At 40.2% G+C, this 27,202-nt stretch overlaps 1 protein-coding gene across 1 annotated transcript; it reads right to left on the bottom strand.

The window, feature by feature from the left end:
• Window positions 1–11,571: 11,571 nt before the first annotated feature.
• Window positions 11,572–25,946, bottom strand: LOC110367789. The gene is made up of 6 exons (XM_021314340.2): window positions 25,841–25,946; window positions 13,449–13,772; window positions 12,485–12,835; window positions 12,265–12,390; window positions 11,810–11,865; window positions 11,572–11,730 (listed from the first exon to the last, which is right to left on the bottom strand). Exons 1-6 carry the CDS (start codon window positions 25,944–25,946, stop codon window positions 11,614–11,616), a joined length of 1,080 nt encoding a protein of 359 aa, XP_021170015.2. The 3' UTR covers window positions 11,572–11,613.
• Between the last annotated feature and the right edge of the window lie 1,256 nt (window positions 25,947–27,202).

Genomic DNA, 27,202 nt, shown 5'->3' on the forward strand with positions numbered 1-27,202 from the left:
AAAGTGCACTGTCGTAAAGATGCTCAGCTGTTCTGGCTTCTCCGTCAAGCCAGGCGCGGTTGTTTTGAGCTTAGCAGACAGGCGAACGCAACGAAAAGTGGAAAAAACGGCAGTACAAACAATGACTAACACAGTGAAAGTATGAACATCAGGCTTCCCGCAGCGCTATCTTGGCGAGGCGGCCGCGGCCGCCGCCACCGCCTCGCCAGTTTTATTATTATTATTATTATTATTACTATTATTATTATTATTATTATTTTATGTTGGCGAGACGCTACCGCCACCACCTCGCCAAGCCGCGGCAGCCGCCGCCTCGCCAAGCCGCGGCAGTCGCCGCCGCCTCGCCGCCGCCGCCTCGCCGCCCCCGCCGTGGTAGCGTCTCGCCAACATAAAAAAATTATAAAATAAAAATAATAATAATAATAAAACTCGATATGCTTGCATGTTTATTTGACGTCAACACGCGGTTCTTTGTTGTTGCGCATATAGTGAATGGCAGGGCAAAAACACATGAAATTCTCGCCGTAAAGCGAGAGTTCTGAGCCTGTGTGTGCGGGCCGAGAGCTCTTGCAATTGCAAGTGCGGTATTTCCCCCACAGACCACCAGGGCGGCCGAGAAAACCTTTGCTCGACCTGAAATGACTCATTTAATCGTCCAAAACGGTATGGAACACATTAATTAACTGAAAAATGTTGCATAGTATGCCTTTAACTGAATGCAGCTTCTCCATGTTTAGCTCTTGTTCTGTGTATGCAGACTACACTTGACTACACTTGAGACCTAAGTAGTCTGGAGGGTTGATACACAGATAGGTTTGTAATGTATTTTGTTGCTAAGCCATTAGGTGAATTATAGACTAGGAAGTATTTTAAAGTCTATTTTGTGAGATGCAGGGAGCCAGTGTAAGGCAAGGTAAGGCAAGTTTATTTATTTAGCACTTTTCAGTAACAAGACGATTCAAAGTGCTGTAATTGAACAGAAAAACGTTACATAGGGACATATTACATAGGAAAAGAAAAAAAACATTACAGTAACAAAGAAAAAGCTAAATACATTTTTAACTAGAGTTCTTTCATACATTAACAAACATACAGAAAGCATAAAATCACAGTACTTAAAACGTCAAGAAGCTAATATCTGATGCTGTAGCTATTAGTTTCACAACGTACACTTGGTCCACAAGTGTTAATCAAACTAGCATGCTGAGCTTGACAGTGCAATGGCTAGATCCTGATTTTGAGCTAAACTATTACATGCGCATTTGAAAGCATGTTTGAAAGCTGGAAAATCTCCAAGGAAAAGGTCCATGTTGTCATCAGGGACAATGCACGCAGCATGGCTAAAGCTACGTCAGAGTTTGGTGTGCCTAGTTTGCCCTGCATGGCACACACTTTTCAGCTGGCATTGAATCGAAAGGCCCTGTCTCACGCAACATAGCAGACGCAGTTGCTGTGGGGAGGCGAGTGGTTGGACACTTCAAACACTCACCACTTGCATGCAGTCGTTTTGAGAACATACAAAAATAACTAAACATGCCGGTGAAAAGGCTGCAACAGGACATGGCTACCAGGTGGAATTTTACATGTTGCAAAGCCTGATAAAGCAAAAAAGGTACCCAAGTGCATATGTTGCTGATTATGAGCTCCCAGCAACATTGACTGCAACTCAGTGGGGAATTTTAGAAAAGATGACCTCTACTGGAACCCTTTGAACAACTTACCAAAAACATCAGCTTTCCAGCCACTGCTGCAGATGTCATTCCCGCTGTGATGTCCCTCAATCAGCTGCTGGCCATGGTTGATGAAACAGACAAAGGTGGGCAAACAGCCAAGTGCACTCTAATAGAAGCTGTTTGCAATCGCTTTAATGGTGTGTGGGATGAACCACTGTATGTCATTGCAACAATGGTTGATGCTCGATACAAAGAACGTTATTTTGACTCTTGCAAGACGGGGGGTTCCAGGACTATGCTGCAGTGTGTTGTGGATGAAATGGCTTGTGGGGGTATTGATCAACAGGAAGAGGCTGCTGGTGCCAGTGCAGATGACCCAAGCCAGGAGGATGTGAACCAACTATCAAAGAAGGTCAGAAATGAGAGCCTGCAGGACAGGTACCAAGAAATCCTCACAGAGAATGATGATGTACAACAAGCTGCAACAGGTGTAACTGCTTCACAGGTGAGTTAATAATTTATAAACAATTAAGTAAAAAGGGAAACAATCATATTATTATTCACTTTTAGTAAATGTAAAGTGAACATTTGGGTGTATTTTGAATGTTTTCAGAAATCCATTTTTTGTCATATAAACTAGTAAATATAGATAGTAAAATATAAAATAAACATTCTGGTGTGCTTTGAAGGTTAACAGAAATCTGTTTTTGCTTTCATTTTTTGTCAGGTGCAGACATACTTCGTAGAGATATACCATCCTCAATACAGCAAGCCCATTGATGTACTGGAAATCCAACCAAACCCGCTTCCTTGCTCTGGCCTGGCTGTTTAGTGCTGTTTCTCATGTCATTGATGAGAAGAGGAGTCGTATACATTGCGACAATGATGCTGATTTTCATCCAGAAAAACCTTCCTCTCGCACTTTGGGACAACGGTATAACTTAAAGGCAAAGAGCCCAAAGAAGGACTGTCTTAATACTCATTTGTTGTGCTTCATAGGAAGGACTGTTTACCTAAGTTTTTTCTAGAAAAAAGAACATTTCAAATTATTCATCCATCCATTCTTATGGATCTTATCCGGATCAGGTTGCGGGGGTAGCAGCTTCAGTAGGGAGGCCCAGACGTCCCTCTCCCCAGCCTGGAACACCTCACCACCAAATTAAGCTGTTTTTATTTTTGGTGCTGTCATGATTTGTCTTTGGATGAACCCGGACACAGCACGCGCATACAGAGCTGGTTTAAGAGAGTTTATTGCAGACAGTGAATGATGACATGAACCAGAGTCAGTTACTGAACGGAGTTGTAGGGTGCAGGAGCTTACTGACAGGAACGGAGCGGAGCGGAGAGACTGACCAGGAAACAGAGGAGCTTACCTGCAGCAGAACCGGGAGTAAAGCCAGAGACCATGAAGACAGGAACGGAGGTACAGAGTACAGCAGCGCAGCAAACAGGAACATAACAGGACAGACGGGAACTAAGACGGGAGGACAGGAACGGACAGGCGTGGTGTTGGTTTGACTGAATACGAGCCGGCGACAAGGAACAGACTGAGGTGAGCTTATGTAGGGTGTGAACAGGTGGAACTAGTCATTCAGAATCAGAATCAAGTTTAATCGCCAAGTAGGTTTGCACTTACAAGGAATTTGACTTGGTATTGATGGTGCAGACAAAAAATAAGAATACAGTAAAATAAGAAGTAAAAAGGATATATACACGAGTAGTCTGCCTTTGTCCTTAGCGGTGGCACCAGCGTACCAGATGGTGATGGAGGAGGTGAGGAAGGACTCAATGATGGAGGAGTTGAATTGCACCATCATTGTCCTTGGCAGTTTGAATTTCTTCAGCTGCCGCAGGAAGTACATCCCCTGCTGGGCTTTCTTGGTGAGGGAGTTGATGTTCAGCTCCCACTTAAGGTCCTGGGAGATGATAGTTCCCAGGAAGCGGAAATACTCCACAGTCTCAATGGTGGAGTCACAGAGGGTGATGGGGGTAGCTGGGGCTGAGTTCTTCCTGAAGTCCACAACCATCTCCACTGTTTTTACAGTGTTGAGCTCCAGGTTGTTCTCCCTGCACCAGGTCACCAGATGGTCAGCCTCCCACCTGTAGGCGGACTCGTCACGATCAGAGATGAGTCCGATGAGAGTGGTGTCGTCCGCAAACTTCAGGAGCTTGACAGACTGATGGCTGGAGGTGCAGCTGCTGGTATACAGGGAGAAAAGCAGAGGAGAAAGAACACAGCCCTGGGGGGAACCAGTGCTGATGAGCTGTGAGTCAGAGACATGTTTTCCCAGCTTCATGTGCTGCTTCCTGTCAGACAGAAAGTCTGTAATCCACCTGCAGGTGGAGTCGGGCACGTTCAGCTGGGAGAGCTTCTCCTGAAGCAGAGCTGGGAGGATTGTACAGACCAGTTCATTGTTATTGTTTTGATGCGGGTTTTTCGCGCATGCGCGCCGGACTGGTAGGCAAAAGGCGAACACAATGGCGGACGCAAACAGAAACTGACGAGTTCTCCACGTATTTTTCTTCTTTAGATAACGTATCACAAGATCGTTTTAAGAGTAAGTTGATGGTTGATGGTATCAGATTGCCAGATCCACACAGCAAAAGCCTGAAGGGACGGAGCGAGTCTGTGAAATGCTGGCCAAGTGTTCCGTACCGCAGCATATACAGCTGCCCTATAAACACGCAGGCCAGTACAGACGAGAGAGCACGAAAGCCATGAAACCACTGGACGGCTACAATTATTTTATATCGGGACATAGGCACCAGCAACCCCCGCGACCCCATGAGGGATTAAGTGGGTCAGAAAAGGATGGATAGATGAATGGATGTTCAGACATGTTTGTGTAAAAGCAGAAAGCGGAGTCGGACACAGACCGCGCCTCAGCAGAGAGGAAGACCCGCCACCGGTAGGTTAAAAAAAACAGTGTTCACTACGGATTATTTTGGTGTTTTTGTCTTGTTAAAATGGGTGGGGGTGTCGGCGACATTGCAGCGTAAACACAGACGTACTAGCGCGTGTGAACAGGGGTGTAATGCAGCCGCTGTCTGATGAACATTATTGCACACTGATTGCACGAAGAAAACTAAAATGATGCGGCGTGCTGCTGCTGCAGCGCATCGACTCCGCTTCTCCCAGCCCCGTCTAGCGATCGCCACCTCCCCTCCGCCGCTATTTAAGCAGAACAATGACTAGTGCAGAATTAAGTTGTATTTACCGGAGATGAAGTGTAGACTGCAAATTCTGTCGTGGTATGATGGCTCCCACAGTGCGCTCTTTTCATTGAAATTATCCATTTCTTTCTTCTTTCTTCGTCCTTCGGTAAATGACAGAAACGTACATCCGACGATTTGGAATGCCTCTGTGTGCAACCGGGAGCACAAGTCATAGGCATTGTTTAGATTCCAAAAATAAATGAACTAAAAGTACGCTCTAAATCACCCGTTTTGTCATGTAGTAGACCAGAACAGTACGGTTTTTTGCCTACTTGCGGGACCCGGATGTAGCACTGACGTCACGCGTTAACTGGTCTATAGAAGGCAGAGCTGAAATACACAAACAGGATCCTGGCATAGGTTCCTGCAGAGTCCAGGTGCTGGAGGGTGTGGTGAAGGGCCAAATTGACAGTGTTGTCTGCAGACCTGTTGGCTCTGTAGGCAAACTGTAGGGGTCCAGGAGGGGGTTGGTGATTTATTTTAGGTGTGAAAGCACAAGGCGCTCAAAGGACTTCATGACCACAGAGGTCAGAGCGACGGGTCTAAAGTCATTAAGTCCTGTGGTCCTTGGCTTTTTGGGAACAGGGATGATAATGGAGGATTTGAAGCAGGCTGACACATGACATGTCGTTAGTGAGGTGTTAAAAATGTCTGTTAACACTGGAGACAGCTGGTCAGCACAGTGCTTCAGGGTGGATGGAGAGACAGAGTCTGGTCCAGCAGCTTTCCTGGGGTTCTGTCTTCTGAAGAGTTTGTTAACATCTCTCTCATGAATCGAAAGAGTTGTCACTGGGGAGGAGGTGGAGGTAATCTGTTGGGTGGAATTGTGGGGGGTGATTGCAGTACTGTCCCTTTGTTTGTCGAAACGGCAGTAGAAGGTGTTAAGGTCGTTTGCTAACTGTCGATCGTTCATAGAGAGGGGGGTTTTAGGCTTGTAATGTCTTATCTGCCTGAGAGTTGTTGGCTGCAAACTGGTTTTTCAGCTTCTCAGAGTACACACGTTTAGCTTCTATTACTGCCCTTCTAAATTTGTATTTTGCATCTCTGAATCTGCATTTGTCCCCAATCTGAAGGCATCTTCTTTGTCTAACCTTAGCCTTCTGAGTTTGGCTGTGAACCAGGGTTTGACGTTATTGTAACACACCCTGGTTCGTGACGAAATACAGCAGTCCTCACAGAAGCTGATATATGATTTCACAGCCTCTGTGAACTTATCTAGACTGGTGGTTGCAGCCCTGAAAATGTCCCAGTTCGTAGAATCCAAACACGCCTGAAGATCTTCTACAGCCTCACTGGTCCACATCTTTGATGTTTTCGCTACAGGTTTGCAGAGCTTTAGTTTCTGCTTGTAAGCAGGAATCAGGTGAACCATGACGTGGTCAGACTGGCCTAGTGCAGCACGGGGGACGGCGTGATAAGCATCTCTGACTGTGGTATAGCAGTAATCCAGAATGCTGTCCTCTCTGGTTGGGCATTTAATAAACTGTTTGTGGTTGCAGCCTGACAGGTGCTTTCAATCAGAGCTGCGCAGAGACAGGAGGAGGCAGGAACTGCTAAGAGTGCAGCCTTCAGGCTGCATCCTGACAGGTGCCTTTTTAATATGCCTGTTCTTTTTTTATACAAGGCAGGATGAGCCCAGTTTACACTTCTTAGCCCAGGTAATGGGCTAAGAACTCTGACTTTGCACTTTTATGTTTTGTACCTTAATGTAGAGGTTTTGATTTAATCAGCGATCCTACACTCCTACAGAGTTGTTTTTTTTTGCTATTTGTGAAGAAAACAGATTTATCTCTTGTTTGCTTAACCTGACAATAGCCATTGTCAGGTTAAGCTCAGAAAGAGCATATTCCAAAATGTTGAAAATATATGTTAATTTTTTTATTTACCTGAAGTTGAAATGCTGTTCATATCTTCTACAATGGTAATTATTTGTGGAATATCCAGCATCTAGTGGGGCGTAAAGGGGGGGTTATGCTTAAATTTTGTGACTGGCATGGTGTGAAATTAGGTTATATATAAGTATTGGCTTATATCTGAATCGCAAATTCAGTGTTTGAAATATTGGCATATCGAATATTGGCAAAAAGGCAATATCGAGCATCCCTAATACTAAGTTCTAAAAACGAATATTAATACAATTTAGCTTAACAGTCTACTTCTCAACATAAATGAAAATAAAACAAATCTCATCATGAAAATTACAATTCACACATGCAAATAAATGGTTGTTATGATGGACCTCTATATTTGATTATCACAGCTGCCCTTCTATATTGTCAGTAGTTTATGATTAACCTCATCCATCTACCTGCTGTCAGTTCCTATTACAGTTTTGTCTGATTGCTTAAGCACATTTTTTGTAGCTATTGGCCATTTTTGCAAAACTCTACACACAAATAAGAAAACTTTTCACCCAATTATCAAAACATTGTAGTTCTCTTGCAAAAGCGAACAGAGCTAGATTAACTCTTCACAAGACGTGATCCGGGGGGCGTCTGGTCCGGGGGCGGGGCCGGGGGTCGGGCACAGGCAGTCGTATTGTTGAATTGTGGTGACCCCCCCCCACTTGGGATTTTTGGATGCGAATGCTATGTGGGAATGTGTGTACAGCGTCCTTTTTTTTGTGTCTGTGTGTGGCGAGTGGGGCACAAGGGAGGGATGGTGTGAATGAGTTTTTTTTTTTTTTTCCAGGTTCGGGTCCGGTCCGCTCCCTCTCCCAAGAACATCTCAAGTCTCCAATAGGTGCGGAGCCCATCCCCCCACGTCCTGCCCTCCTCCTCTGCGTTGGCAGGCGCCTTGGCCCTCTGGCGTGTTGACGGTCCTCGGGTTTGGGGCGGGTTCCCGGGTGGGCGCCGGCCCATTCCCTGCGGTGGCTTCGCGGGGCCTGGCCCCCCGGGGGGCAGCCGGGGCCCATGCAGCGGGGGCGAGGCGCCCCTGGGGCCTCTGGCTCCCAGGGCCCATGGCCAGGACCACTTCAGCGCGGCCGGCTGCCGGCGGAGCCCACGGGCTCGTCCCCGCGGCTCTTGGGGGCGTCGGCATTATGGTGGCTGGGGGATTTCCACGGGGTCGTCTCTCCTCTTTCCTCGAGGGGGGGGGGGATTTCCTGTGAAGGCCCCTCTCGGGCGCACTGCTTTGGGGGCCCCTTTGGGAGTCCGGGGTTATGGGTCCCACTTGTGAAAGTAAAATCTGTCGAGCTCTATTTGGCTTTAAGATATCAATTCTTATTGCCACATTGCTAGACAGGAAACTGGGGGGGAAAAAATGGTGTTTTCGTATCAAACAGTAAACACAAGCCATCATCTACTAAGCACACAATGTGCCAACTACACACTGATGGTATGAATACAAAACACATCTGGCTTTCTCTTTCTCTGTGTACAGATGTCAATTTGAGGTCATACTTTTGTCATAGTGTCATGTAAACATACAAGGATCCAAACTTCAAGTATTGGTGTTTATTCACACTCATCAAAACCAAGACAAAGTCAGAACTCAAAATAGTAATTTCACAAAAAACAAAAAAACAATCAGCCTACATCATGTCGTCTTTCTGGGTCTGGCCACAAAATTTCGTCCACATCGCATGCGATATCCTCCAATCCAAGGCACGGGGGAAAATATCTCCTTGAATGCCTTATCCAGGCCTGACATGATGCCTGGTCAATATCTCCACATGCCTCCTCCATTGCCTGTTGATGAGGATGACGGTCATACACTTTCCAGCACCAGGCAGAGAAGAACTCCTCGATGGGATTTAAGAATGGTCGAGTGCCATGAAGAATGGGTGGTCTGTAAACCAGTTGCGGACCAAAGCAGCCCTATGGAAACTAACATTGTCCCAGATGATGACATATCGGGTATGCTCTGGTCTCTGAACAGTGAGCATGTCATGTAAGGTGTCCAGGAATGCAATAATGTGTGCAGTGCTGTATGGGCCTATGGTTGCATGATGGTGAACAACACCATTTTGGCTTATAGCTGCACACATGGTTATGTTACCACCATGTTGTCCTGGGACATTGATGATGACACGGTGTCCAATAATGTCCCTGCCGTGTCTCCTGGTTTTACTGAGGTTAAAACCGGCTTCATCTACAAAAAGTAGCTCATTTCCAAGGGCATCTGCTTCTAGTTCCATCACTCTCTGGACAAGACAAAACAAATGCATCACATCAGGCCCATGCACAGCACTACAGTATGCACTTCCAAATTCAGAACCAATGACACTATAGCTTACTTGCACATAGTCATATTGCAGTTGCTTTACACTTTCTGTGTTTCTCTCGAAAGCAACTCTGTAAATTTGCTTCATTCTTATTCTGTGGCGCGCAAGTACTTGTCTTAGTGCAGAAATGCTTACACTGTGTATATTTTGAAAGATGGTGTCATTATCAATTATGCGCTGCTGTATTTCGTGCAGTCTTATTGCATTATTGGCAATCAACATGTTCACTATATGGGTGTCTTGCTCTGGAGTGAACATTCTTCCTCTGCCCCCAACATCTGGACATCTAGCAATTCTGTAAAGTAATAATTTCAGAATTTTTGCATGTATGGTACTGTTGTGTTTCTCATTAGAGTATGGCAGTGCTACAAAGTACTTACCGATTCTCATTTCGAAATGTCCTAATGATGCTTGCCACAGTGCAGCGGCTCAAATTAGGCTGAACCCATTGGCCAGCTTCCCTCAGGGTCATCCCATGGTTGATGACATGGTCCACTATTGTAGCTCTGATGTCATCAGTTATTCTATTTCTTACTCTTCTTACCCTTCATCTTTCCCCTCCTCGTCCTCTTCTTGCTCCTCCTTGTCCTCTTCCTCTAACTTCCTCTAACCCTCTTGCTTCTTCAACTCCACGTCCTCTCCCTCAGCCTCCTCTGATTCTCACTCTTCTCACTCTTACTGCTCTATTTATTGTACTCCACACAGACAGCTTACCTGTGGCTTATTTATAGTGCTTAGGCTGATTGCAAAGTGGACTAATTATCTAAAACAGTTGGCAAAATATTGCTAATGATAGCCATACATGTGTATAATTTCGCTAGGAGTGTGTTGGAAATTTGGTAATTGAGTGTAAGCAGTGAGTTGTGTTTAAAGTTCTGCAAAAAGAGTGTTGTGCAGTGAATTATGCCTACAGTTTTGTAAAATGTGTGGTACAAAATTGCAAACTGAGTGCAATGCAGTGTTTGTGCTTTTAGTTTTGCAAACTCAGTGAGTGGTTTTGCTATACGTATTAATAATTTTAGAAATTGTGCTACAAGAATCACGATTAGCGCTTAAGCATTCAGAAAAAAACTGTAAAATAATTTCTTGCTCTTTTTACTTCCCCAGTAGTTTTATTAACAGATGTTTTTTTTCACTTTTACAAATAAAATTATTTCTAGAAATTCAGCCAACAATATACTCATTCTCCATACATACTTTTTCACAAAAGTTATGTTTATTGTATGTATCATATACTTGGTTTGGGAGAAACAGTGAGAGCCATAACAGAGTCATCTTTTAACAGGTTTAACAGGTTCAACGAAACACTTGTTTTAGCTTTATCAGTGAAAGAAAGACGCGTGGTTACCGGACCCGCTGATTGGTTTTCTCAAAATGTGTGATCAAAGGGCATTTCCTGCTACAGAAGTAGCTCTCTTCCAGGGGGGTAGTTCTTGTACTCATAGTTTAATAACTAAAACATTTTTTTTAAAAGCTCTCATCTTATAGAAAATAATCATTCTAAAAGTCTGTTATGTTGATACCAATTAGTATTACAATAATCGGGCCCTGTTTCGTTAAAATTTAGATCTGGAAATAATTTCACTTAAACACATAATTAGAAATAACACCAGGGTACTTGTGTGTAGCAAAGTAAAAGCTAATTTATTTATTTAGCTAATATATAATACATTTTTGTGATTCAATGTAGCTTTTTAAGTTATTTTACACGTCCTGTGCAACTTGTCAGAAAACCCTTCAAATCCATACATCCATCCATTTTCTTACACACTTCTCCCTCATAGGGGCGCGAGGGGTGCTGGTGCCTATCTCCACCTATCAATGGGCAAGAGGCGGGGTACACTCTGGACAGGTCGCCAGTCTGTTGCAGGGCAACACAGAGACAGACAGGACAATCAATCATTCTCGCACACACTCACACCTAAGAAAAATTTAGAGAGGCCAATTAACCTTATGTTATTATTATTATTATTATTATTATTATTATTATTATTATTATTATTACAATAATAATAATAATAATTATTATTAGTAGTAGTAGTAGTAGTAGAAGTTAGGGAGTAGGGTGCTTGAATACTGAAGGTTTGTTGCTTCTCCTTATGTTTTTAAACGTTCTATGATGAATTAGCCAGTTAAATAAAGGCTTTTTATATTTTTGAAGAAAGAGTGCCTTGCACCTCCTTTTTTCTATTTTCTACTGAAGGTTCTGTGTTTGAATCTCACAGACTGCCGTCCAGGGTCCTTGAGCAAGACCCGTAGTCCCAGAATGCTCCCCAGACACCACACAGTGGCAGCCCGCTGCCACCTAAGGGTTGTGTTAAATGCAGAGGACAAATTTCATTGCAATGTTGAACTGACAAAGATAATAACAAAAACAGAAGTTAGTCTTTAAGGGTTTATTCTAAAAGTAAAAAAGAACAACAACATTTTATTCCATAATTTATTCACCTTCATTTTTAGTGGTTAGCTTTTTAACCCATCCCACACCTGAGTACAGTTTCAGATTTTAATATGGGAATACACACTGTCCTCCATCGCATTCATTTTTTTCCCTCTTCTAGCTTTTCCAGCAGACAAGTGCAGCGCAGCATAGTTTAGATCCTGCCCATCTTCATTCTGCACAGTAAATAAAATGTTCATTACATTGCATACTGGTCAGAGTCAACCACTGACCTGAGTTTATAACTTCACTTACAGTATGATTATCTTGCTGACTGAAGTTCATCATTCTTTGTTGTGAAGAGGTGCCTTCTATTAATAAATATAAAGAGAGAAACAAGAATAGCATGTACGTCATCTTACTTTGCATCTTAATTTCCACACCCATTTGCACTTGTTAAAATGTTTTGCACAAAGATTTAAATGATATTAACTTAAACCGCATGTTTCTTTTGGTATATAGCATATACTACATTTGCTCTGCTTTTTGCAGATAATTAATCTGTTATAAAGTATTATTCTGAATAAATGTTTGGCAACACAAGGTGGTTAGTGGCATACATGTACTATAGAGGGCTTTTGTAGTTTTATTAACTACTTTCAAGTTAAACAGCAAATTTTCAGTCTCAGTGTGTAGAGATTAAACCATCGACGCAGGGTAAATTTTCTGGCATTTTTCTAAATTCACTAATTTCAGTGAGAAACACTTACCTTCAAATTGTTTGCATGCTGCTCTTGGAGTTTTGAGACAGATGAAAACAATATTTATGATCAGAGAAATAATCAAACAGGATACAGTTATCACCAATACAGGAATTTCAGCATCTGCTGTTGGCTCTGTGGAGCAAAGACAAAATTAGCCAAAAACATTGTTTCTGCAAAACATTAGGTTTGTAAATGTATTATTTCAGTGATAAACATAAAATCATACCAGCTTCTAGCTTGGTCCCATTTCCAAATAAAATCTCTCCACATGTGGCCACGGCACAATAATATGTCCCAGCATCAGAGGAGCTGACGTTCTTAGAGAAGTTATATACACATGTAGTCTGATAGTCTGTTTTCTTCTGACATCTGTTTGTTTTGTTTCCATCAATAAAGATGATATCTGTGTCAGATGAATTTGATCTGAACCAGAAGACACTGAGATCTTCTGAACACGTCTTGCTGTCTAAGTCCGAGAGGACAGAACACTGTAGAGTTACATATTCCTTTGCACGTAGGGAATCTGAAGGTGTCAAGCTCTGAACGACTCTGTAGTTTGATGTTCCGACATTGTGTCCTGCAAATTATTGTACAAAATGTTAGAAGATTTTATGTTAGAAAATGCAATGTCATTACTCAACTTCGTTTAAAATTTGCATTGGAGATGTTTAAAATGTATGAATTTTGAGAATCACACTAATAAGATAGCATATATAAGGTACTTATTGAAAAAGGTACAGACATTCACAGAAAACTTTCCAAAATGCTTTCCAAAGCATGTAAGTACTCTCTCAAGGACCAAGCTCTCCAGAAACAAAAAAATACAATAGTTTCTATCAAATTTGAGTTTCTGACCTTTCTTTCTTTCCTGTCTTCTGAAAGATACTGCAATTTCAATCAAATATTCAGCACCGGCTAAAAGAGCTAGTTCTTAGTGTATCCAGTTACAGTGAAATATTATTACTCCAAATCTATGTAAAATATTTATTTTCTCTGACTAGGGTGAAATATGAAAGATGTGTTTTGCCAACATTACAATTTATAAAAACACTTTATTATATGCACATTTTTAATTTTATCTGTCTCAAAATCTGCTAGAGATTACGTTTTCATTGTAAATATGAATGCCATTGGTTTTTGTAAAGTTGAAATAATAAAAGCTAAATATCTAAACATGTGAAAGACATTACCTTTTATTAACAAGTAGGTGCCATGCCAAATATTTTCATTCCAGTCGGTGAGAGCACAGTGATACATTCCTTCATCTTCTTGAATGGTTTTTAAAATAGTCAGGTTGCTCATCTTGTCAGTACGTACAATTTTAATTCTTGAGTCAGAATAATCTGGTCCGTACGTGGGGTCCGTACTCACAAATGTTCCAACTAGTTTAAGAGTATTTCCCACAGTTTGCCTGTACCAGAAGAGTTTACCACGTCTGAATCCACCATCATGCAAATCACATGTAAGGGTTACTGCTTCACCAAGATGAACTGTGATCACTGGAACCAAAGCACCTGCATTAGATAAAAAAGGAGAAAGTGAACAAATTTGTAGGTATATGAAGAGCACCCCACACTGTGAAGTAAAAAGGAAATGTTAGCATGAGCAGGCACAAATCTGGTAGACATGCAAACACTTAAATTACACAGTTAAATTAATGGGTAACTCACATCCTTGATCAAGGAGAAAAAGCAAGATCAACAACAGGATCATTTTGAGACTGTTTTCACGTGAGCACTTGTTCACATTTAAGTAGGATGTGGTGTTCTGATTCATGGCGTCTGATTGGCTGTCTCAAAATACACCACTCTGGAACTTCTCTGCAACTCTAGCATTTCCCCTGTTTAGATATATTCAATTAAATTAGAATTTTTAGGTAATTTGTATGTTACACAATTATCATATCATTGTATATAATATTGATCATATTTTATTTCATGCAACTTCATCTTGTGGAAAAATGCTGAGAATGAAGGTAGAGATAGGTAGACTCAACGTGATAAAACAGGTTTGATTTAGTACACATTTTAATACAAATTTATCTGCACATGAACAACACAACAGGGGAAATGTGGGGTTTAACATAGCCCAAGAACAACCTTAGTGTCAATGTTTTAGTTATACAACTTGAATTTTGTTTTATTACAAATACTAAATTGTTATAATGCAAGACAAGTTTAACTGTATATTACAGTTCAGTGACAAGAATACTCAAAGTGCTGTACATTAATTGAATATAAGGAAGGAAAAACTGAGAAAACTGCATTGCAGTGATAAAGTCAATGCAGGTAAAGAAAAGTTGGACTACAAACTTAAACAATATTTAATTTAAGTTTAAATATATTCAAAATCAGTGGTCTTTCAAAGAGCCTGGATGCTTTTAAGCTCATACTTAGTCCTTAACATGAAATCGAACATTGGTTTTGTTATGTTAAAAGTTTTTTTTTAATTTAACGGAGTGGGTAGGCAAACCTCTGCAGGAGTCTGTCAAGCCTGAGAGAAGACAAACAGACAGGGCTGGGGCTTAAAGCAAGTCTGCAAGGCAGGCTTAATGGCTAACAGGCAGACAGAAATAAGTTAATGTGATTTGTAGACCACAACATTGAGGGCATTTTAGAACACAACTTTGTCTTTGAACAGGTTGAATTTTACTTATTGAACTGCCATTTTTTTCTGCTGACATACATTGAGAAATCCCACTGTTAAAATAGATTATTAATAGAAATTGAGCTTAACAGTCTACTTCTCAGCATAAATGAAAATACAAAAACTGTCTGCTTGAAAGTTACTTTTCACACATACATACAAATTATTGTTGTGATGGACGTCGATATTTAATTATCACAGCTGCCCTCCTATATTGTCATGTATTTCTGCAAAACTCCACAGCAAGTTTATGATTAATCTCTGTAATGATTTGTTTGGAGAAAACCCGACAGCATTCGCTTTAAAAGGTTTTATTTACGGACGAGGCAGGCAGACAGAAACAGAACAGAGTCCAGGCTAGACCAGGCAGACTGAGCTGCAAAGAGCAGACACTGGCGGAGGGCAGGTCTGAGGAGGGAAGGCAGAGCTCCAGCAGCAGTTTTGACGGAGTGGTATGAGCAGCAAGTCCAGTCCAGGTCCGGGTAGCTGGCAGGGCCCCAAAAGCACCAGAGAGTTCGTCAGGCTCAGCTACTCATGGACAGGCAGGTTCTGGGTCGAGAAACCAATCAGGCAGGTTTTAGGCAGTCAGACAGAAATCAGACTGTAATCAGGCAGGCTCGGAAACAGAGAACAGAGAAACAGATAGGCTTGAAAAACTGAGGTGGAGATGAGCAGGTGTGCTGAGTTGAGGATTAGATCAGCACCAGTGCTGAGACACAGACCCCCCCCCCCCCCCCCCCAAGGGCGGATTCCAGACGCCCTTCAATGTCTTCGGGAGTCCAAAGCACAAAAGCAATCCAGACCGGGTGGGTGGAGGTAGGCTATGAACGGAGGGCCAGAGTCAAAACATAAAACAACCCAGACAGGGCCGGCGGAGGGGGGCCTAGGGCGGAGGGAATGAGTCCAAAAATGTCCAACCAAAAAAAAAATCTAAACCAAAAACAACCCCAACAGGGTGAACTAAATCTGTGGGAACATCCCGGGTAACGTCTCAGGATGTCCAGCGGGTGTCCCGGAGGACGGCCCCGGCGAATCAGGCAGTCTGGCGGGCGGCGACAGAGCAGGATCCTTGGAGACCGGCAACCAGTGGCGGCTGGCCAGTAGGGGGCGCTCGGGCGCCGCCCCCTTTAAATCATTTAGTTAATTAATGATTTCTGAACTGCAAAGTACTTAGAAATGTGTTTATTCATACTGTGTGTCCAATAGACATGTTAGAATTTATTAAAATAGTAAATACATAATTCTATGTAATTGCTTACATTGTGCACACTTCCTTTCCTATGTGCAGGGCGCCGGTCTAATGAGAATGAATGTAGGCGCAGCAACTTGGGCAAGCACGTGATCTGAGGCTGACTTTTAATTGGTTATTTAGGGTTTTCCACAGGGCGCATCGCTCTACGTCCCGGACACACCCATTCTGTTGTGTCATTACTGGTAGAGTGTCAGTACTGGCTAATTTTTTTAAAAACATTGTGTGATTGGACAATACCCGATTCGACTCATTAGCGCAGCTGCAGTTCGTTAGGTTGATTCACGTTAACGTTTGCAAAGTGGAGTAGTTTCAAAATGAGAGAAAATTCTGTTTTGTCTTTACAAAAAAATGCTTTTACAAAGCGTTCACTTGAAGAAAAAAACAGGATAAAGGAGCTTGGACCGGATTGTCTTAATTTACAAATTCAGCAGCAGGCAAGTGATCTCTCCACTCCATGGTTGGACAAAGCAGTGTAGGTAGTAGTCAGCCAGTGAAGAAGCGTCGGACACTCAGTGTAGAAGACCATGAAAGGATTGCTGCAGAGGTGAGTTGTTGTGGAAAATCACTGTTACACTGGTTTATAGTAATGTTATTTAATATATTAGGAAGATGTGCGTTGTAGTTAGAAATACCTTTAGTTGTGTCTATGCTGTGTAGGTATGTTGATATAATGTTTGTCAGCAAGATATTGTATTATTTAAGTTGTACTGAAGTTTATGGGTAATGGGGAATAAAACATTTGGTTACTGAATTTTGTATAATCTTGTCCCACAAAAATGCTGTAACACATTTCATAACACAGCCTTAAAAAATGGCAGCAAATGTTATTAAAATCAGGAAAACAATCTAGAAGAAGTCTTTTCAGAAACTGTCACGCTCTTGAAGATCCTCATCACCACACCATGACCACAGCAGAAGCTGAAAGGTGCTTTTCAACTCTGAAAAGAATCAAGACTTTTCTGAGAAACTCAATGACTCAGGACAGGCTGAATGCATTGGCCATGTTGTCAATGGAGAAAAGACTAGTCACAGAGATGACTGACTTTAACAAGAATATAATTGAGAAATTGGCTGGGCACAAGGAAAGGAGGGCAAAATTCATGTTCAAATAGTGCTATTTTTTAAGATTTGTTTTTAATTTGTTTGTTTGTGTGCGCCCCCCTCAGTTTTTTTAGCACCAGCCGCCACTGCCGGCAACTGACTAAAGATGGCGTCTGGCTATAGGCCATTGATGGCACCTGGCTAAGCGGTGCCAGACTACAAACCTCAAAGGATGCAAAAGAGCATGCGCAGCTACAGGCTTCAGGAGGCGCCGAGCTACAGGCTACAGAGGGTGCCAGATGTCATTAATACAGTTTTTATTGGTTGCTTTGACCTGTTTGAAGAAACTGGCAACCTCTCAGTTTTCAGCATCACCATCTCTGCAGAGCAAAAGACACCTCTTGCAAATGAGTTAACCCATTTTCATTGGTTTGACTCATTTTCCCACCCTTTTGCAAAACAGTTAACGCACATGTCATTCATGCAGTCCAAACTCCATTGCTTTAGCTGTGGTAGCAAAACAGAAACTATATGTTCCAAGCTCTTAGAAACTTCTTGATCAGAATGAAATCACTGAGGCACCTGATTGACACCTCTTTACACAATTTTTCAATTTGCAGTCAGTTTGCAGTCTTTACGTAAAAGGTGCCATGTTGTGTGTTGTTCTTTGCAAGCATGAATGGTCTAAGGCAGATGAGAGTCAGAGTAAGAGGTAGATGGGTCAGGGGAAGAAGATTATGAGGAAGAGGAATCCATGTGTGAGGTGGCAGTGTAGCTGGAAGGGCTCAAGTTACAGATGAAATTTGGGCAACTATGATTGATCATGTGGTAAATCATGGCCTTTCACTTAGAGGTGCAGGACAAAGAGTTCAACCTTTTTTCAATAGAAACAAGGTTGCATCCATTGTAAGAGTTTTTCCACAGGACAGGAGGTATTGCTGCTATACAGTATATACGTCTCTATCTATTCCTATAGAGGAATTCATCAGTGCATGGAGATGGAAAGTATATGATCACTGTCCCTATGAGCAGATGCCCTTGCTCAATGCAATGTCTGCTGCTGCCCATGATATAGATACAGAGGCATGTCAAGGATGGATCAGGCATGCAAGAAGATTTTTCCCTAGGTACATCGCAAGTGAAAATATTGAGTGTGATGAAGATGAGGCCATGTGGCCTATTCGTCAGGACAGAATGGACTAGAAGGAACAAACAGCCCTAGTATTTTCTGTTGGAATCTTTCATTTTTTGGAATATTTCATTTGTTTATCTGGAAAAAAAGAATGAAGAATCAATAAAATTTGCATCACAACATATTTGCTTCTGGGTCCATTTTTTGCAAAAAGGCACATTTGATTACAAATGACGCTGCCATGTAAGCTGCGTAGAGTCTTTGGCTACAATGAACCAGCAATGCTGCACTGATTCACACTGAGTGTGGTGTTTTGTATTTTGTTGCCCCTTGTGTAACGAATGATTGGAAGGGCTCAAACATTTGTGTGAATGTTGTGTTGTTTGAGGGCAAAATGTGCTTTTGGATCATATTTTAAATGTTTTGGCAGTGTTGGAGCCTTTTGCAAACAAAATGTTTAATTTTGACCATTGGTGCCACTGTTTAGACCTCTGCGTTAACTGTTTTGAAAAATGTGGGTTTTGAGTTGATTGCTGTGTCAAAGCAACCAATAAAAACTGTAATACACTAATAAAATGTGCAAAGTCAAAATTAAATACATAACCATTTAGTGTGTCTTACTGCTATCCTATTTAAAAGTGCTACCACCTAATGCTGTTGTAAAGTGGGCAAATCCCTCAATTCTCCTGCAAAATGAAACTTTACATTTGAAACAATGTTATTTCTTCCCAAAATGGTATTTTGTTTTCAAATGAAACACACAAACCTTCATATGATTAGACATTCATAAGAACCAGTTGAACACTGATGAGCTCAATGTAAAACGCTATGATGAATGTCCTCCTCTTCTTACGCTCACTCCTCTGGCTCTGCCTCTGTTTGCAAAGTTGCCATCCATTGCTCCATTGCACCTGTTGCCCTTTTATGCTAAAGCTCTGATTGCTAAATGGAAAACTGTGTGACGGGTGTTTGCTCTTGTGATGAGTCAGTGTGCATATTTGAATGGCTGTGTGTTCCTTGTGAAAACTGGACATTTTCTGCATGAAACTTGTGCCAAAAGCAGGGAATTGTGTGTAGTGTTTTGGAAAAAGCGTGTTTTAGAACTGCAATTTGAGTGTAAAGCAGGAATTGTGCTTGTGGTTCAGCAGGAATGGTTCAGGGGGTTGGTGAATGAGTTACATGTTGTGGTCATTGTGTCTCGAGTACCAGAAATTGTGTGTAAACAATTGAGAAAAATGGTCCACCACGTTAGTTGGTATGTGGTACCATTTCTTTCTTCTATCCATGTTTCTTTGGGCATCCGGTAAATGTTCCCTAAGGCTGCTGGTTTTGGTCCTGAAATGGTTGATAGTTAACTCTCCCTAGTGGCCTGGAGCCGTTCGTTATGCGGAGCTAGTTTGCAGCTTTTCTTAAGTTGCTGTTGTTTTTGCTACTTGCAGCATTTTGCCTTAGCATGTGTTTTGTGTGTTTGGTTTGTCAACATTATTTGTGTTTGCAGCATGGTGGCAGTTTGTGTGTCTAATTTCTGTGATGGCAGTGTGTCTCTTTTACTGCATTGTTCCATTGCCTGTGCTTTATGTGTTGGTATGTTAGCATCAATTTTGTGTTTTGAGTACTTTTTGTGTTTGCAGCGCATTTATGTAAATGCAGTGCATTTGCACCTCTCGGCCAGTGTTGGAATGGTAGCAAAAAAAAACATCAACAAAAAACTAAACCTCAAACACCTCAGGATCATGACAGAAACACTCTTTAGGAACTATGGAAAGACAATAAAATTAAAAACAATTAAAAATGTATTTGTATTTCTTGAATCTGTCACTCAGTCACCACTCAATTGCTCTAGATCAGCTCCACCTGTTGTCACTAACTGGTAAACTCAGCTCACATATGCATCTGTCTACTTATACCTGCTTCAGCCAACTCATCCCTGCCAAAATGTTTCTTCTCTTCCAGTGTGATGTACCTTGCCTCTACCAGATCTTGTGTGCTCAACCAGATGGACTCTTCAGATAAAAGTTGTCTGTGTCTGCATACTGCAGTTCTACCTGTTCCCTGTGAGTTCCAGCTGCTTGTTCTGCCCGTTCTGGTGGTTCCCCGGTCCACATCGCCTGTTCTTGTCTTTCACTACCTGCATCCTCTGGTCTCCTGGTAATCCCTGCCTGCCTGTATCATTAGCCATAACTCATCTGTTCAAGTCTGGTTCTGCTTGTCTGCCTCATCCCCTCACAATAAACCTTTTAAAGAAACATAACTCTGTGTCTGGCTGAATATCAGGTTCACCAGCATCATTCATTACAGGCAAAATATAAAGTAAAACAGAAAAGCTAAAATACATAAAACTTAGCAATTAACAGCCAAAGAATGGCCTTATTTAGCTAAAAGTCTGTTTAAAAAGCAAAGTTTTCGGCTGCATATAAAGGGGGTCAAATAAAACTAGGCAGTAAAGTGACAAAGGCAGGGTATTCCATTATTTGCTACTACTTGGAAAACAAGTCTGTAGTTTTCAAGCTGATCAGAATGTAACTGTCTTATGATGGCACTGCTGCCATGATCCTTTCAGTTTAAGGTTCTAAGAGTTAGAGCAAAAACTTACACACTTACTCCAGTGGACGGATGCACAACCTAGAGTACTAAATGTTCTTTCAATGGAAAGTATAGCTAAAAATATTTGCTGCGTTGCTATGAATAACATGGAAATGGATAAATGAAGATTATCCTGAATTTGTGCTCAAAATAACATGCTTAAATCTAACTATGTTTACTTCAGCAATTACAAACTCCACTTAAAGTGTAACCAAATGTAAAGGAATAACTCCACCCCTAGACACATTTTGAACACACTTGAGGTGGAGCATTTTTCACCCCCCTTCATCACTGGAGTTTGAGGGAGCCCAGCGGGGCTCTGCTTAGCAGCACGCTGTCTGGTAGATATATAACTAAATGCTGGGCTATGGTGATGAAACTGAAAGCATGTACCATTTGGATCAATAGGAAAATTCAACTGCAATAGCCACCCTTCAATCCTAAAAGGGTGGCACTAAGATGATTTTAAGACAAATATTGAAGAACTAAACATGTTTATACAAAGATGTAAAAAAAAAATGAACTGTAACATTAAAGTTGCACCCTTAAGTCCAGTTTATACAGTTGGTCTGCAGAAAAGTTTTTATTTTGGGGTGATTTACAATTTAAACACATAATTCACAGAAATTAAATTTTTTTTGAAAAACATAATTGATATTGATATAATGATTACTTAAATAGTTTGTATTTGTTGAAAAGGGCTGGGTCTTAATTAAATAATGAAATGTGTTGGAATCTCCAAATCCTGCCTTTGCAAGATGCAAAAATCGACAACTTCCTCTCATAGATGGTACAGCTGGAACTGTCTCTCAGAGTGTAACTCTGTCTATATCCTATGCATAGCCATTGGCTAAGCTTATACTGCAAATAACTGTAATCTCTTTCATTCTCCTCACCTGAAAACTGGCTCTGAGCTTATCTATTTAACTGTGTTTCTATACTAGACTCAACCACTTATGGAGCTAGTCTTATCAGGAGCCCCAGGGGTTTGATTACTTATTGTATCTCCTGGGCATCCTGCAGTCTATTTATGTTTTGCAGTTTTTGTATTGTCTCTGCATGGATCCTTGTTCCTGTCATTAGTTTAGTTTTCTGTTCAGTATTTATGTTATTAATGTATCATTGTATCTATTAGATTAGTTGATTTTTTTAGTCAGCTTCTTTTCATTATTTCAGTAGTTCAGTTAGATGTTTATTTTCAGCTTGTTTTTCATTAGTTTAGTCAGTTCAGCCGTTGCCAGTTGTCAGGTCCTCTGTACTGTGCACCTGGTTTCTGTCATCCTCGTTATTTTGTAAGCCTCTCTATTTAATAAATAATTTATTTATCATTTAATATTCAACTCCGAAGCTCTGGTTAGTTCTTCAGGCCGATGTCTACAAACTTATTCCTAGATCGGTTCTGTGTTTGTTTTGTGTCTGCTGTGTCTTCTCAAACCCTCCGTCAGTTGTGAGATTGCCGTTCATACTGAACCCGGTTCTGCTTGTTTCTTCCAAACACTGCATGCTTGGTATGAGGGATTACTGTAAAAAGCGACCATCTGTCCACTGTGACAATTTGCTCTTTAATGAGGAGGGAATGCTGTAAGTCAATGACTTGATGCAATATGTTTGGTTATCTTAGAAACACTTTAACCAATCTGGCTGTATGATATGATTAAATTGACTTTGTAAAATAGCCTTAACAAGATGTATTGTGGATTGGTTCTAAATAAATAACTGAACTGATTTGAAGATTTCAGGGTCAGTTTTTTCAGCTATCTTGCTACACAAGTTTATTGGTTAAAATACTGAATTACAATTTTTGTTTCACAAAGGGTAACAAAACAAAAGAGGGGAGTCGTGGCTAATTTAGAGAGCAGGGCACTGGCATCCTGGAGAGCCCAAAAGGCTCCGGTTTTGAATCCCACAAACTGCAACTCTAAGTCCCTGAGCAAGATCCTCAGCGCCAGAATGATCTCTGGGCTCTGCACAGTGGTAGCCCACTGCTCCCTAAGGGACAGGTTAAATGCAGAAGACAAATTTGATTGAATTTTATGTTGCAATGATAAATAAAGATCAATATAAAAACAGAAAGTAGTCTGTAAGGTTTTATTCTGAAAGTAAAGAAAACAAAATAGATTTTCTAATCCAAATTTATTTACTCTCATTTTTTAGTGGTTTGCTCTTTAACCCATCCCACACATGAGTACAGTTTCAGAGTTTAATATGGGAATACACACTGTCCTCCGTCACATTAATTTTTTTTCCTCTTCTAGCTTTTCCATCAGAGAAGTGTAATGCTGCATAGTTCAGATCCTGCCCATCTTCATTCTGCACAGCAAAAAAATGTTTGTTACATTGCATACTAGACAGAGTCAACCATTCACCTAAGTTTATAACTTTACTTACAGAATGACCATCTTGATGACTCAAGTTCATCCTTCTTTCTTGTGAAGAGGTGCCTTCTAGTATTAAATATAAAGAGAGAAACAAGAATAGCATGTGCTTTATCTGATTTTGCTACTTCATTTTCATACCCATTTGCACTAAAATTTTAAAGATTTAAAAGAAATTAACAAACCACATGTTTGTTTTAGTATATAGTATATACAAAAAAATTGCTCTTGTTTTTGCAGGTGATTGAACTATTATAAAATTGTTATTTGGAAAAAATGTTTGGCAATACAAGGGGGTCAAGGGAATATAAGTGCTATAGAGGGCTTTTTCAGTCTGAAAAAACTGCAAATAATTTTTACATACGTTCAAAAATCCTTCCAACATACAATTTATTTTCTCAGCCTGTGGAATGCTTTTCCCATGTCCCAGCATGCCACACAGTAATAAATGCGCCTTTGGTTATTTCAGTCTCAGTATGCCGATATTATGACATCGACTTAGAGTATCAGATAACTAATATTTCTAGTAGATTTCTCAATCTCCAAAATTCAATGAGAAACACTTACCTTTAGATTGTTTGCATGCTGCTCTTGGAGTTTTTAAACAGATGAAAACAATATTTATGATCAGTGATATAATCAAACAAGATACAGTTATCACTAGTACAGGAAATTCAGCATCTGCTGTTGGCTCTGCGGAGCAAAGACAAAATTAGCCAAAAATCCAATTTTCTGCAAAACATTAGGTTTGTAAATGTATTTTTTCAGTGATAAACAAAATCATACCAGCTTCTAGCTTGGTTCCATTTCCAAATAAAATCTCTCCACATGCGGCCACGGCACAGTAGTAAGTCCCAGCATCAGAGGAGCTGATGTTCTTAGAGAAGTTATATACACATCTAGTCTGATAATCTGTTTTCTTCTGACATCTGTCCGTTTTGTTTCCATCAACGAAGATGATATCTGTGTCAGAGTTATTTGACATGAACCAGAAGATACCATCTTCTGAACATGTCCTGTCAAAGTTGGAGAGGACTGAACACTGTAGAGTCACATATTCCTCTGCACGTAGGGAATCTGAAGTCGTCAAGCTCTGAACGACTCTGTAGTTTGATGTCCCCACAGTGTTTCCTGCAGATTATTGTACAACATTTTAGAAGATCTTTGTGTTGCAAAATGCAGTTTAAACACTTGATTTATTTTAGAACTGTAAGAGAGGCTTGGAGACATTTAAAATGTATGAATTATAAGGATCACACTAATAAGGCAGGGTAGTGACATCTGTGTGTGTTAAAAGAAAAGTAAGTATCAATTAGTTTTCAAAAGGGCAGATTAATATTAGGAAAAAAAACAACTTTGATGAATGACATTTGTTAAGTGAACCTATGAAAAAGTGACGGACAGACATTCACACAACACTTCGTTTTTGTTGAGTTTTTTAAAAAATATAGTTCAAATCAGTCCTTATTTAAAATAATAAGTTATCTAGAAACCCAAAAGTACCAGTAAATTTGAAAGGCTAAAAAGTATTATTTGTTGCTTAGCCTCCTAAGGACTACAATTAATAAATGGGCACAGGGCCCATTTATTTAAGCATCTAGGTCTCTCAAGGTCCAATCGCTCCAAAAAGAAAGAATAAAATGTATAAAATTCTTATCTTCTGAGATAATGCAGTTCCGATTAGTGTTTAAACAGTTTAAAAAGCTGTATTTTAGTCTTTAGCATATCCAATTACACTCAAAGTAAAGGTTTTGCTATTCCAAACCTCAGTGAAATATGTTTTGCAATGGCTAGTTTTATGTTTTATTTTTGCGAGAATTCACAAAAACACTTTATTATATGCATATTTTTTATTTTATTTGTCTCAAAATTCTTCTTCTAGAATTTACATTTACATTTTAAATATGAATGTAATGGGCTTTTGTAAAGTTGAGAAAACAAACTGACATGTGACAACAATGCTATTTTACTTCATTCTAAAGTGGACATAAGTCGTTATTTTTCTTAGTTTACTTTAGCATTACAGGAATAAATATAACTGATCACTGAAAATCATTTTTGAAATGTGTACTGGTAGTTCTATAAAGCTTTTCGTAAAATGGTTTTGAAAAGCCATTACCTTTTATTAACAAGTAGGTGCCATGCCAAACAGTTTGGGTCCAGTCGGTGAAAGCACAGTGATACATTCCTTCATCTTCTTGAACTGTTTTTAAAATGGTCAGGTTGCTCATTGTTTCAGTATGTGAAATTTTCATTCTTGAGTCAGAATAGCGTGGTCCGTACGTAGGGTTTGCATAATTCATAAATGTTACAACTAGTTCCAGAGTGTCTCCAATAGTTTGCCTGTACCAGAAAAGTTCACCACTTCCATATTTATCATGTGGTAAATCACATGTAAATGTTGTTGCTTCACCAAGATGAACTGTGATCACTGGAACTGAAGCACCTGCATTAGAGGGAAAAGGAAGAAAATGGTAAACAATTTAGGTAAAGGAAGAACATTGTGGTGTAAGAGGAAAATAGATAAAACAGTTAAATTACTGGGTAACTCACATCCTTGATGAAGGAGAAGAAGTGTGACCCACAACAGGATCATCTTAAGACTGTCCTCGTTTGAGCACTTGTTCACCTTTAAGTAGGACATGGTGTTCTGATTCATGGCGTCTGATTGGTTGTCTCAAAATACACCACCCGGGGCTTCTCTGCTACACTAGCATTTCCCTAATTTAGATGTCTTTCACTAAATTGCATTACTTAGGTAACTATGATGTTACACAATTATCAAATCATTGTTTATAATATTCATAATGTTATTATATTTCATACATTTTCCTCTCATGCAAACGCTCTGAGACTAAAGGTACAGACAAAATAGGTTTGATTTAACATGCACAGAAATACAAATTTAATTGCACACCAACACACCAGGGGCATGTTGCCCAAGAAGAATATTAGTGTAAATGTTTTAATTAAGTTATCAGAATTTTGTTTTCTAAGTTAATAAAAAAAATTGAATAAGGCAAGGTTATTTGAGTACCATATTTTAGTGACAATACAATTTAAAGTGCTGTACAAAGTACAACATAAGAAAAGAAAAACAGAAAACATCTTTGGTGTGACGTAATCAATGCAGGTAAAGAAAACGAGTAATGTTTCAAGTAACATTTTAAATAAATTTAAAACGGTGCTTTTTCAAACCTGGATGCTTTTCAGCTCATATTTAGTCCTTGATATAAAATCAGACATTGCTTTTAGGCCTATATATTAATGCACCACAAAATCAGAATAATTTTGTGTTTAAACCCCTTAAGTCCAGAGGGTTTCAGGGGCAATTTTCCCCTTAAATTAAAAATATGATTTAAATAAAGTACACCTCCAAAATCATAAAGATTGTAAATGTTAGTTTTTCTATTACTCAAAGCCATTAAAGAATATTTTTCAGGTTGAACACTACTGCAAATGTCACCATGTCACCTATAAATGTCAGATTTATAGGTGATTAAACAAAGAAAAATAATTTGAGCCTCTTCTAAATTTTATCCTAAACAAACACTGCAACACACCATGAAAACCCCTCAGAAAAATCTAAGAGAAGCCCCAGACTTTATAGATCAACATCTTGACAATAACAGCAAAATAATCTGGACTGAATCAGTTGAAGCATATTTGTTCCACAAAGGTTTTATTGAGTAGTGTGCCAGGCGGACATGTGTTTTGACATAGTTGTGCCAAAATGGGCCAAAACTGTGCCCATTTTGTGTTGTTCTCCCCATAAAAGGGAATCTGATCAGATAAAAATGCAGATTTCCATCGTAGGACACCTTCTGCATATGACAAAGCCTTTGGTCATAAGATTTACCCTGTGTTTCATCAAAATGTACCGTTGTGCACAGCGTTATATAAATAAAATTAATA

This window comes from Fundulus heteroclitus, chromosome 23 (genome assembly GCF_011125445.2).
Source record: "Fundulus heteroclitus isolate FHET01 chromosome 23, MU-UCD_Fhet_4.1, whole genome shotgun sequence".
Lineage (NCBI taxonomy): Eukaryota > Metazoa > Chordata > Actinopteri > Cyprinodontiformes > Fundulidae > Fundulus > Fundulus heteroclitus.

What these genes read in the sequence shown, in the direction of transcription:
- LOC110367789 (XM_021314340.2), bottom strand. Translation starts at nt 25,946, where the DNA reads ATGAATCAGAACACCATGTCCTACTTAAAGGTGAACAAGTGCTCAAAC. An exon ending in TCTTCTCCTTCATCAAGGAT is followed by an intron (nt 13,773 to 25,840) that starts GTGAGTTACCCA and finishes TATCTAATGCAG; the next exon opens with GTGCTTTGGTTCCAGTGATC. An exon ending in CACCTACTTGTTAATAAAAG is followed by an intron (nt 12,836 to 13,448) that starts GTAATGTCTTTC and finishes AATAATTTGCAG; the next exon opens with GACACAATGTCGGAACATCA.